Below are 12,821 nucleotides of genomic sequence, written 5' to 3'. Positions count from 1 at the left end.
AGAACCTTATATTTAGGTAATTCAGACAAGTGAGTTAGACTGAGCACTTAAATTCCAACAAAGAAAATACATGCTGTGGAACAACTGGTATTAAATGAAACACAATATTCCAATTGTGACAATTATTACTGTTTTCTTTCTCACTACACCAAAACAAATTATACTTTTGAAGTGTCTAACCTTCATTAAATGCTTAGTCTGTCACTGTCTCAACCATTCAGTTAAGCAGAACCAGCACCTTTGAAACATAATGAAATCTTGCCTTTTTTCATAACCCCACTGGGAAGTTCATATTCACTTGTGATATCTACATCTTGCTGGTACACATATATACTGTTTCTTCGGCCATTAGCTGTGTGTGTATCTGTTTGGGGAATCACTGAGGAAAAATTAAGAGAATGTAGTAAAGATCTTAGTCAGGCTGATTTCAGAAATGGAACTGTTTCCCTTCTATTTTTATCTTTGGGTCATAAAGCCCAGGTCTGTAAAGGCACTAAGCAGCTTATGACAGAGGGTTTTTACTGTAGGGTTTAGAGGATCCTCTTTCTAGGACCAGACCCAGGCAAGCAGATTTTCGTATACCACTAACTTGAAAAGTCACTTGCTATCAACTTAGCATGCTTACAGCTATGATGGAGAGACCTAGGAGAATAATAGAATCATAGGTTGGAAAAGAGCTCTGAGATCATCGAGTTCAACCATCCACCCATCACCACCATTCCTACTAAACCACATTCTGAAGTGCCACATCTGTGGCAAAAAAACAGCTTAGCCAGTTATAACTGCGTGATAAATGACGTGGCATTTAGCTGCCCGTGGTCCAGCATGGCACAGGCTCTCCTCCTGCCTGGCCACACACCTTGCCAGCGCAGCTTCCCCCGTAGCACGGCACTCTATTGGCCTTCTCTACATTCCTGTTTTCACGCATATTCCAGGACATACAGAATGTGTATCTTACTGGTTTTCCTCTTCCCTTTAAAACACATTTTGAAATCAGCTGAATTTGTTTTAATTCACAATGAACTAGATTTTTATTTTAAAAAATGTTTAGATTTGGGAGCTAGTCTCGCTCATGACAAAGTGAAGCAATCAAGTAACCAATTGTTAGATATGCCTGTTCAAATCACCTGTATTTGAGCAAGTCTTCTTGAAACAAAGACACTTTGAAGTTAAATCAAGATAAAACATTATTGTGGGAAAGAGAATTTATTTTGCACAGGTGCAGATGGGTGTGGAAGCTAAATTGTTTCAGCTAGATACTCCTGAGAGATCTGATAAGCTTTTAGGTAAAGCCTAGGGATCCAAACTCAGAAACAGAAATATACTTCTTTTTAAAGGAGAGCCTTTATGTTGTCTTGTATGTTCTAGTCCTACAAATACAAATGCCTGCTCAAATAAAGAAAAGAAAAGGAAAATCCCCAGTGGCACTTCGCACACATCCAAGGAGTGGCACTGCTATAGCTTACATAAGGCTGTACATTAAAAAAAAAACCTCAAGTTTTCAGAATTGTGCCAATACACGACACTTGCTTCATTTCCAAGCATTTCCATACAGAGCAAGGAGAATCAAAAATAAAATGAGACAGTCTCATTTATATACAATTATGACATTTTACTATGAAAAACCTTTTTACCTTTCTGCAGTAAAAAAACCAAACCAATCTTAAAACCCCACCACAACATTTGAGGTCAGGAAATCACTATCAACACAGATCCTGTGTCAGCTAACTTCTGAAAGAGACTTTATGTAGTTTTCCTTCTATCTCTAATTTTCATTACGAAAAGCAAGACAGGGTTTGTCCAGCTCTCTCCTTTATCCACAACATGTGGGCAGTAACAGTCTTTGGCCAGGGAACTGTACCAGTTACAGTTCAAACAAATAACAAACTTACTGCCAGAAAAGACACCACTTCTCCTTTAGACATTAATAATGAAAAGGGTTTCATACGGCAGAGATATTCCAAAGCAGATGAGAGATCTTATTGCTACCCAGATTTGAAACAAAGTTTCAGGCTGGTTGAAAAAAAAAACAACCAAACAACCAATCTTTAGACTAGCTATGGAATGACATGCAGGAAAAAAAAATCCCCATGCATTTTGATTTCCCCTCCTCCTTATTTACATCTGATAAAGCCAGATTCTGAAGTAATTTCCTTCAGAGGTGACTGCCCTCGCAAGAGAAGGTAGTCACCATCCCTGAGCAATCAGCTGGAACAGGTTCCACTGATTCCATGTGGAGAAACTTAAGGCATTCCACGCTGAATGTGGATAATTAGACAATCTGCTTTGCACAACAGATCAGACAGTAGCAATGCAAGCACTGAATCTTGTAGGAATTGTTTTCTATCTTCACACATGTCATTCTCAAATATAAATGTGGGCTTCATTGTCACAACATGATCAGTTCTCCTCCATATTCATGGTACCTCCACTACATGCGCATGAGCATACCTTCCCTTCTGTCATCAGTATACGTGGAATAACGTAGACCTACAAGCATACCCACACTTTTATTTTTGTTTCTTTCTCTTGTTTTCAAAAAACCTAAAGCAAGCTTTCTTCTTTATTTTCTTCTGGTTTTGTATTTGCTTAAAGTTTGCTTGTCTTTTGACATAAGCAAGCTGGGTTGCTGGCTGTTTCTTTGCCTCTCCCTCTTCTGTGACTCCCTTCTCTGAATTTTTTTTTTCTTTTTTCTTTTGATATTCCATAACTCATTTCCTTTATCAACTCCAATACCTAAATAAAAACTTGTTTTCCATCTTACGTGGGTTCTAAACATGATGCTTTGCCTTTTGCCTTTATATATTTTGATTCTTCATTGTTTTATCCCAGTCAGTTTACAAATGAGTTCCTGAAGCTATTAAGGAAAGCTATGATTTAAAGCATTCATAATAATTTTTAATTAGTTAAAATCAGTTATGATTTTAGCAAGATTATCCCTCCCATCAAATAACAAGTTGCAAATGTTAGAACAAGTTAAGGGACATGGAAATCAGACAGAAATCTGTCTGGAATCCGATAGGACCACCAGCAGTTCGGTAAGTATATGGAACAGTCTCTACTGATACATGAACAAACAGAAATGGTCGAGACTTACATTGTATAGCTCGAAGACGAGGAATTATTGTGGGGCTACTTGATGGACTAGAGCTGTTACTGTTTAAGCTTCTCCTCTTATCCAGATTGGGGGATGCCTGCACTGTTATTTTGTGCTGGAAATCTGCAAGAGAGTAAAACAAATCAGTTTCAGTGTTCTAAATAAAACACTCTTCAGGAGATCATACTGCTGTACTTCTTAAAACGATTAAAGCTATATAATGAATTAGATTTGATAGTGTAAGAGGTGTTCATATTAAAAACACTGAAAAACTCTAAACTCTTAAAGTAACAATTTAGATATTGAGTGAAACGCCTTCACAGACACTTTATGATAGGTTTGCAGTAACATCAACAAAAGCAGGTAGGTCCAGGTGGACCCAAACTGAGACATATTCACATCACAAGCTGTTACTCGTTCTGGTTGGCTGTCACAGAGGGAAAGAAAAATCTCAATCAATATTGAAGGCAATCAGATTTGCCTTATTTTTTTAACATGTAATTCATATACAACATAAAAAGTAGCATTAACAAAGAAGACATATCTATCAACATGTCAGAAAAACAAGACACCAAGCTACAGAATTACAAATAATTATAGCAATGTAGTAAAAAAAGAACAACAACAAATATTGGCAAGTAGGAAAAATTTTATGAAATAAAATTTGACTATATGCCCCTGTCTAATCCCCATCATAAGTGTAATGAGATTGTATGCTATTCTTACAACAGAACTGTCTCAAGGACAAGTTCATCTGGATGACTCTTGACAACAAAGAGCTAAGTGGTGTTCTGAATAAAACTGTTTATTTTATCACTTTTTCAAGTCAAATATAAGCAGAACTGGAAACAAATGACCTAACATTTTGCTTAGGCTTGTGATCCAGCATAAACCAATTTAACATGCTTCTCTGGGAGCCTGTAGTGTGTAAGGAAAAATAAGCTTATTTCAGTAGTGCTGATACGGTACACTAAATACTACTGCCCTTTTTGTCTTTTCCCAACCACCAGACACCTATGATTTGGTCAGACCTGTGTTAGCATGGCATTAAGCTCTTACTGCATTAGTATTAAGCTAACAGACTTGACCTGGAAACCACTGAAAAGAAGCCCATAACACCAGCATGATGGTACCACTACTGCAGGCTTCCCAACCATTGGCGTAACCTTGAGTTTCTGTTGTGCCATCTCGTGGCAACACTAAAAAGGCATCACTAAACCAGTCCCTGACAGTAAACCCCCCCCAGCTCTCTACATATGCGCCTGCTTTGCAAAGGCAGCATTTTAACGCATTCTAACATTCAAATTATACCACGTTTGTACTCTGAAATAATATCTTCTGTTGCTATTACAGTGTTTTCTTGCAAGAAGTAAGGCACCAAAGATTGTAACTGCTGTGTTGTATTTGTGACTGCAATAAGCGTGCAATTTCAACCTACCGCGCCTGCACCTCCAGCCATTATGAAATGCTGTTTTTCTATTACGTACTTACACGTTTAGGGCAAACAGCACTAATATTTGATCACGTTAGAAAGTTCTGGGATGTAATAAAAAGGTACTTTTCTATCTGCACAAGATGAACGACAGCAAAAGTCTGACCTTTGAACCAGTCTTAAATCATTTGGCTCCCATGTTAGTAACCTGTCCCTCCAGATACACTGGACTTCCAGTTGAATCAGGTGAAAGATTCTTCCAGCTGAAATGAGGACTACTCCACAAGAATGTGACATGTGAAAGTTGTTTTCTGAGGGGGGCGGGGGGGGAAGGGCTATACAATTCTCTACCATATCCTTTTGCACTATTAGGGTAGAAGGACCTGGCAACAAATTAAAATAGCAGCCAATACTGGAAACATTAACTATGTAACTGAAGCCTGTGTACTTAATTGTAACAGGCATTGTGGACTTCAAAAAAATTGCAAACCTGAAGGCAAACTGATTCTGTGTCCATCTTTAAGTTTTAACCGGCTTCTTTTAAATTTGCCCTTCCTCTTCTTTACATTGGGTTTCTCTTGATTTAACTGGAATATCATGATATTCAGCTCACGCTCCAGTACATCGATCTCACGTTCTGCTAACTGCTGCTCACGGCGCTTAAGTAGTTCTTCCTGAGATTTTTGCTGAAGAGCTGCTCTTGTCAACTCCTCTTCTCGTGATCGAAGCTCCTGAAGATGAGATTCACACAAGTGAAACTAAGTAATAATGCGAAGGTTGTATTAAATGATATATATAAAGTGCACAGTAGGTTGTATTTCCTTGTCTATTTTCATGATGCACTATATACTTGTAACATGCACATACGACCTTCTGGTGTCCTCCATTCTGCATAAGCCAAGATTCTGTATCCAGACACAATCAGCCATCATACAGATTTCCTTTTAACCTTTAACTTGAGTCACTTAAGGTAGGCAAGCACTGGCAATAGGGACAACACATCCAATCAAAGACTATCAGCTTAAAGCTAGCAGAAAATGTGCTCAAAGTACTTTGCATCAGAGGTTCCTTCGTAGCATGAGGACTGCTCTTCAATAGCTCCTGCGCGCTAACATAAAGTCAATGACCTGACGAATACACAAATGAATGCCTTTATCTTAAATTTTCTAACCTTTCCTGTTTTTCAGCCATGCATTAAGTAGAACTTTTCTATCTAGAAAAGCAATCAGTATTACACCAAATGAGGATTAGCGTAATAGGATAAACCAAGTCATAAGACAGAAGACAGCTGTTTCTTAATTAAAATCTAGCAGGTATCTGTATAACATCTCAAACAACTACTAACCACTGAATTACACCACGCAGACTCTCCAACCATCAATCCCACAGAGGAGCTGTCCTTTTCCTTTTATTAGTTTTTATTTTTGAGAAGGAAAAAATTTAGTGAGGGAGCTAGTTAATTTTTCAGGGTAAATGAATCCCCAAGGCTAAACCACTGCAAGCCTACCATTTTAAAATTATCGAAATCTTGAGCTTCGACAATCTATTAAAATATATCTGAAATTTAAGTAGATCTCCCTTCATATTATGGGGACACAGTATACACAAAACAGACTTACCCAGAAGTGCTGTAGTCAGTACTGCTAATAAAAGAGACTACAGGACAAGGAGAAGCTATGACGTGACTGATAACGTATGTTTCTCATTACACAATTTTTTAATTTTTACATATGATTGTGTAAATTCTACCTGGATGGAAATTGAAATTCTATTCAAAATACAAAAACAGCATTTGAAAATAAGCTATGCTAAAAGTTCTGAATCTACGAGTATCTTATTCCTATCTTTTCAGTGGTGGCAAACAAAACAGGGGGCAACGGGCACAACTAAGTTCCAGCTGAACACAAGGAAGAACTTCTTCACTTTGAGGGTGATGGAGCCCTGGACCAGGCTGCCCAAGGGGGCTGTGGACAAGTCTTCTTCTCTGGAGATATTCAAACCCCGCCTGGACGCGGTCCTGTGCAGCCTGCTCTGGGTGACCCTGCTTTGGCAGGGGGGTTGGACTGGGTGATCCCCAGAGGTCCCTTCCAACCCCTACGATTCTGCGATCTAAAATTCATTCGTCACTGTACAGTCTTCTAATTGTGGTGTCCTTTGGTGGTTTTTTTCAGAGCAGACTGCCTACTTCTGCTCATCAGTATCCAGCAATGCCAGCAGAATTCCTTATCACATACAGTGAAAGAAAAAAACCAAATTTTCTGCTCTTTTTAACTCCCACTTTCACAGAATCATAGAATGGTTTGGGTTGGGAGGGACCTTTAGAGGCCATCTAGCCCAAAGCCCCTGCAATGAGCAGGGACATATTGCACTAGACCAGGTTGCTCAGAGCCCCGTCCAACCTGGCCTTGAATGTTTCCAGGGATGGGGCATTGGTCACCTTTCCGGGCAACCTGGGCCAGTGTTTCACCACCCTCATTGTAAAAAATTTCTTCCTTATCTCCAGTCTAAATCTACCCCCCTTTAGTTTCAAACCATTACCCCTTGTCCCGTCACAACAGGCCCTGCTAAAAAGTCTGTCCTCATCTTTCCTATAGGCCCCCTTTAAGCACTGAAAGGCCGCAGTAAGGTCTCCCCAGAGCTTTTTCTTCTGACCAAGATGATCATAGAAGGCCACTACGATGGTCAGGCAGGGCTTGCCCTTGGTGAAGCCACGCTGGCTGTCTCGAATCACCTCCCCATCCTCCATGTGCCTTAGCATAGCTTCTAGCAGGATCTGTTCCATGATCTTCCCAGGCACAGAGGTAAGGCTGACAGGTCGGTAGTTATTCAATTTGTCTTGAATAAACCAGTTCCTGAACTATACTACTTTGGTATTTTCAAATGAGGGGGAAAAAAAAAAACCACTCCCTGTTCTTCCCCAAAAGACTATGGATATCAAAAGACAGGTTAGCACTGAAGTAAACTGTTTCAGGGAGAAGGATCTATTCCTCAGAAACATACTTTCGTTTCTTCACAGCTATAGCATATACACACTGCTTATCATTGTTTTGAATTTTAATTTAAATGATTGACAAATTTCATATGATTTGCTAAGTTTGAGTGAGCTTGTTTCAGCACAGTATTTAAAAATCTCTTTTTTTTTTTTTTTTTTTTTTTAAGTCCGCTCTGCTTAACGTAAAAGGCAATTCTGCCTCTTGGAAATTCAAAGGAGTCTGTCTTCACACCAGCAAGCAAAGTTTTGAGTTTGTTTTTTTGTTTTGGTTATTTGTTTTGTTTTTAAAATATATTTAATCATTTAACTTAGAGATTGCTGCAAATTCTCACTTTCATCCTCCTCCCATCCAGTCAAAACTGGACAACCTAAAACAAGGGCTGGAAGCAGAAACTGCATGAATTCAAATTTAGAATGAAGGTGCTTTAGAGTTTAAATAGAAGAGTTGCATTACTGTATTAACACAGTAATAAAGATGTAATAGTAGACACTAGATTATCCATCTCTTGTTGTCCTCAAATGCAGGTTCCATAAAACTCAGTAACTTGGCAAAAATTGAGGGCCCATATTGAAAAGATAGACAGTCTAGAAAAAGTAATAGTGTTTCCTAAGAGATTAAGTATCTATTCTTTTCCAAATAAACTAATTAAAAACAGACTTACCGCAATTAGTTATGCAATGTTTTTACGCTACTCCACAATTAAAACATCCATTGTAAGGAAGCTAGGAAAGAATTCTGTATTTAAGTTGCTCAAGAACGTTTGTCAAAAGAAGATTGTGATCTTCTCTTGGAGCGGGCGTCACCATCGCTTCTTTACAGCAAGCCCAAGGAAATTCCTCCAGCTACAGAAGTTCCTCTTTTACAGGGCATGAGACGCCATGCAGGTTTTTTTTGGTTTTTTTTATTATTATTATACAAATACTTCATAGACATTACTTTCTCCCTAGTACCTGTTAGTAAAATTGATAATGTGCCAAATCAAATAAGCCCGCACATATGAAAACCCTGTCTAAGTCAGTTACATGCTTTCATTCTTAAACAAGAATGATGCCTTTGGAGATGCATTTACTTTGGCATGTGAGAAGTAAATTTCATTTTACATTTTCCCCTCCCTAATTAAGCTTAACTCACTTTTACACCAAAAATATGACTCTTCTCCCAAACCTCTGTGCTGACTTCTTTAATCCTAAATTTGATTTAGTCATGTTTTTCTTCAATAGGAAATCTCATACTGGACTAACACCTCCAGAAAATAAAAAAAAAAAACCACCAACAAAACAAACAACAGAATGGGAATGCCTGTTACAAATGCTCCCAGAGTAAAAAGGGGGAAATGGTTGGTTGAGCAGTTGCTGGAGGGGCAGAAAAGAGAGTTATGCCCTATGGCAGGTTGTGGCAAGTAAATGCAGTGGCCAGTGACACTATGGCAAGGAAAAAGGCAAGGCTCTACGCTCTGTAGAGGGAGCATAACCCGTGTGGAAAGGAAGAGATCTGGCAGCTAGAGAGGTGCACAGCCCAGCTCTAGCAACCTGCATGCCCACTGCAGGCAGGGCACAGACTACACAGACAACGCTTACCCAGTCCTGCGAACCAAAACGGAAGAGGGAAAAGCAGACGGTGAAGGAAAAGGCAGACAGGAAGTACCTATTACTGTCGATACTGCAATCTTAGTGGTGATCAATAAATTCTGATACCACATATGCTGATCTCACACCCATCACCAGCCAACAGTCCACAAACGGACGCTTGTGACACTTGATAAGAAGTGAGGGACAAGGGCTTCTGACAGTGGCTTGCAAGATCACAGCTTAGTTTTTACCTTTGTCCAGTTAAGTGACTACATCTTTCATAAAGATTTCTTCACAAGTCACTGCATCTCAATTCTGTTCTTCCTCACCTACTACCATTTCACGAAAATGACAACAAATATGTACTGGGCAACAATGACCTGAAAAGAAGGAATCTGTTCCTACTAGAAGCATTTCTAAGAGGTACTCAAGAGGACACCTGGCCTATTCCAGCTGTTATCTTTATCAAGTTGTTTAAAGGAAAATACAAACCTCAGGATGATTAAAATCTAGTTGAAGTAACTAAAAGAGAGGGCAAAGAACATTAATGGTGAGGGCTCATTTAGAACAAACATATCATGATATGAGAACATGGAAATAAGATCAGTGACAGGAATCTGGATAATAAACAAAAACTGAATTTGCTGATTCATGAGTACAAGTTTGACCTAATCGATGATCTTAACATCTGGCAAGAAGACTTCCAAAACTGCAACACTGAAAGAGATCAATATTATCAGTCTGTTCAGGAAGAAGGGAGATAAAAGCACTACTGCAGTTTTGGAAAAGGAGCCATGTGATACAGTCATGTAACAGAAGGAAAAGTTTTTCATTCCCACAGCTGAGGAGAATATTCAGCAGCAACTGAAAATGTGCAGTCGTCCTAAGGGTTAGCTATGGGGTAAAAGAACTGTTTTGTTTCTTAAGTGACACATTCAAATATCCAAGAAAAAAACTCAACTGTTTTAGAAAGAGCCTATCTGCCACATTTACAGACCAACAACCTGTTTTCTTTCGGGAGATAGGTGTGGATATGTTTCTTTTTCAACTGCCTGTGCTTCTTGAATGAGCCATTCATATGATAACCCTCACTTGCTACACTAACATTATTATTCCTGTCAAATTTAACATTTCACTTCCGTTACAATACCTCTAGCTATAGTTTTAGCATACAGAACTGTTCATTTTTTTAGTTAAGAAAGGGGAAAAGCATTGTTGTCCGATATTTGAGAAAACCAGTATTCAAACATTTTTCTAAAGTAAGTCTGCTGCAAGACAGTTACGGCTTTATCTTAAAATACTGTCCAAAAACACATTAATGGAATTTAAGAACAGTACATCCACCAACAAGAATAAGCAACTTAAATTAATAATGTTTTAATGAGAGAGTAAACACTCTCTTCCATGTAGTTTATCCTCTCAAGTGTATCTCTACTACTAAATCAGGTCTCTAGTATTGTATTGGTAAGCTACAATTCAGAAGTTCAAAACTGCTGTATCACATAAATCACATACACACACACCCTCCCTTCACTGCCATGCAACTGGAAAAATCAACTTACTTTTTCCTTGGTCCTCAATTCATTGAATATTTGCTGAATTTCCAATTTCCAGTCATCTTGCATGGAATGGAAAGACTCTTGAGGCATTTCCGTCATAACTGCCCCTTCAATGGCAGTAAGCTGTTCAAGAATTAAGGCAAACGATGGTCGGATATGAGGGTCCTGCTCCCAGCATTCTAGAATTTATCAAAATCCCATCAGTTTTTAATAATACATAGAATTTCTTGAAGAACTACATGAATTTCAAGTTACTTGCTACTGTACTTCAAGTTCTAACGTGCTCCCTTAATCCACAAGACTTCTCTAGTTCCTTTTCCATTTACAGAAGTGACATCTACCTACCCATACTAAGAGGACTGGTTTTGTATTAATAACCAATTTTTTTTCCATCTCTGTCTCTAGGATCTGAAATAGCAACACTAGCAGCACTGCACAGAAGTGATACATATAAAAGGTAAAGAAATTCAGCAAACACAAGGAAATAGCTATTAGCAAGCAATGTTTATTTCTCTCTAAAGCATTTCCAAAACTTTTCTGACACTCAGGAAGAAACAATGAGAAACAATAAGGAAAAAACGGCATTTGCCATTCTTCCCCTTGGGATTTTAATCTTTATCTTGTATTGATCTGTAGTATACCCTGTAGTTTATGAAAATTAATGCAATTTGAGTGTAAAAGAAAATCAGTAAAACCAGAGCACAAAATGTACTCTGTCACTACTGAAGAACTTCTGCGGTACACTGTAATGCTGTATGACACATTCAACTGCCTGTAACACCAGATCGCTGTCAAAAGAAAAACAAAATACTTTGTACACAGCAAATTATCACGAGGTGTTTACTTTGCAACCCCAGGACTATTACAGGCAAGGATACATACTCCCAAAACATGATTATTTCGCTACATAGGAAGAAACAACATAGATACCTTTCATTAGTTTTGCAAATGGCTCAGGGCAGGTGGATGGAATGGGCAAAGTAAGCTTATTGACAGCAACTCCGTAAGCCACAGCAAGGCCATCAATGCCACGGTAAGGAACTTCTCCTGTAAGCAGTTCCCACAGCAGCACTCCGTAACTACAAAAGGTAATTTTTTTTAACAGTTATTTTCTGAATACTGACACATTGTTTCCTCAAGAACAAACAAGCATCTGTCCAACCATGCACTCCAATTCCCATGTCAAAGGTGAACGTCTTTAAGAGTCAGCTCTACTGTAGCCATCTTGCGCCTTTCCACTAATACCAATTAACCACCAAATTCGATGCGACTAAGACTGGCTCACCTTCCTATTCAAGATGTAGCCTGCAGTCACTTTTACAGAAAGGCTAGTATCATGTAAGTCTCATTTATAATCAGAAATCTGAACGACACGAAACCAAGCAATCTTCTGCCCACCAAAAATCAACCAAAAGGGAGAAGAAAACCTCAGCAGAGCATTCAGGGCATTCCCCTGCCCAAACATGTCACAACAATTTACCTAGAGGTACATGCTATTTTTTTTTTTTTTAATAATAGTAATAAAAAACAGGAGAAAAGTCCCAGCTTTGTCTGGAAGTTTGCATTTCTAATCCCTTGTGCGTTATATAAAGGCTTGTTAACTTTTTTCTTCCCACAGAAGATGCAACAAGATTGAGAAATGATTACACACACAACTAATTTCTCCATACTGGAAAAAAAAAAAAAGCGCCCCAAACAACATTGTCGCCAGTGAAACATGGTGGCACGAAGAGACCTTTGCTCAGCGTCAGATACAGAAATCAGGAATCAGAGGAATTGCTATTGCAACAACTTTAGTCGTACGAATTTCTGTTATGCTCTCCACTCCAGAAGGAGAGTTGGGTGCCGCTTTTACCTTCCTTGGGACTGTATGCCCAACGCCTGGCTTGCTCAAATGATCCAAGCCCCTACAAAGGGCTGGGACAGCACGCTCGCTGCTCTTGCTCTAGAGCTCCTACTCCACCACCACTGGAACGGATAGCTTTCACAGTCATGTCTGTGGAAGTAGGAATTACTCATTTTAGAACGTAAGTCTGAAGTGGACTTAATGACTGGGTTTGTTGTTTCCCCTCCTCTCTTCCTGCCATGGAACCACCACCTGTAGAACAAGGATACATAGGACAACCTATTGCTGCTTTTGAATAGTAGAGTGAGCAGGCAAAGGGGAAAAAC

The 12,821-nt window shown here is 38.9% G+C and overlaps 1 protein-coding gene across 3 annotated transcripts in view; it reads right to left on the bottom strand.

Annotated features, from left to right (window-relative positions):
- The window catches only part of MAP3K21 (mitogen-activated protein kinase kinase kinase 21), a 43,825-nt gene that overhangs the window by 8,871 nt on the left and 22,133 nt on the right, over positions 1-12,821 (bottom strand). Inside the window, exons 3-7 of one of the 3 annotated variants that reach the window (XM_075412246.1) lie at positions 11,580-11,728; positions 10,653-10,828; positions 5,020-5,260; positions 3,098-3,220; positions 239-379 (exon numbers count right to left, since the gene is read on the bottom strand). In XM_075412246.1, coding sequence (XP_075268361.1) covers positions 239-379; positions 3,098-3,220; positions 5,020-5,260; positions 10,653-10,828; positions 11,580-11,728 — 830 coding nt within the window. The remainder of the gene's footprint in view (positions 1-238; positions 380-3,097; positions 3,221-5,019; positions 5,261-10,652; positions 10,829-11,579; positions 11,729-12,821) is intronic. The other 2 variants (XM_075412252.1, XM_075412260.1) reach the window with 2 other exon arrangements.

The sequence above is a fragment of the Opisthocomus hoazin genome, chromosome 2 (assembly GCF_030867145.1).
Source record: "Opisthocomus hoazin isolate bOpiHoa1 chromosome 2, bOpiHoa1.hap1, whole genome shotgun sequence".
In the NCBI taxonomy this organism is placed as follows: Eukaryota; Metazoa; Chordata; class Aves; order Opisthocomiformes; family Opisthocomidae; genus Opisthocomus; species Opisthocomus hoazin.
This window is presented reverse-complemented; position numbering and strand designations above follow the sequence as displayed.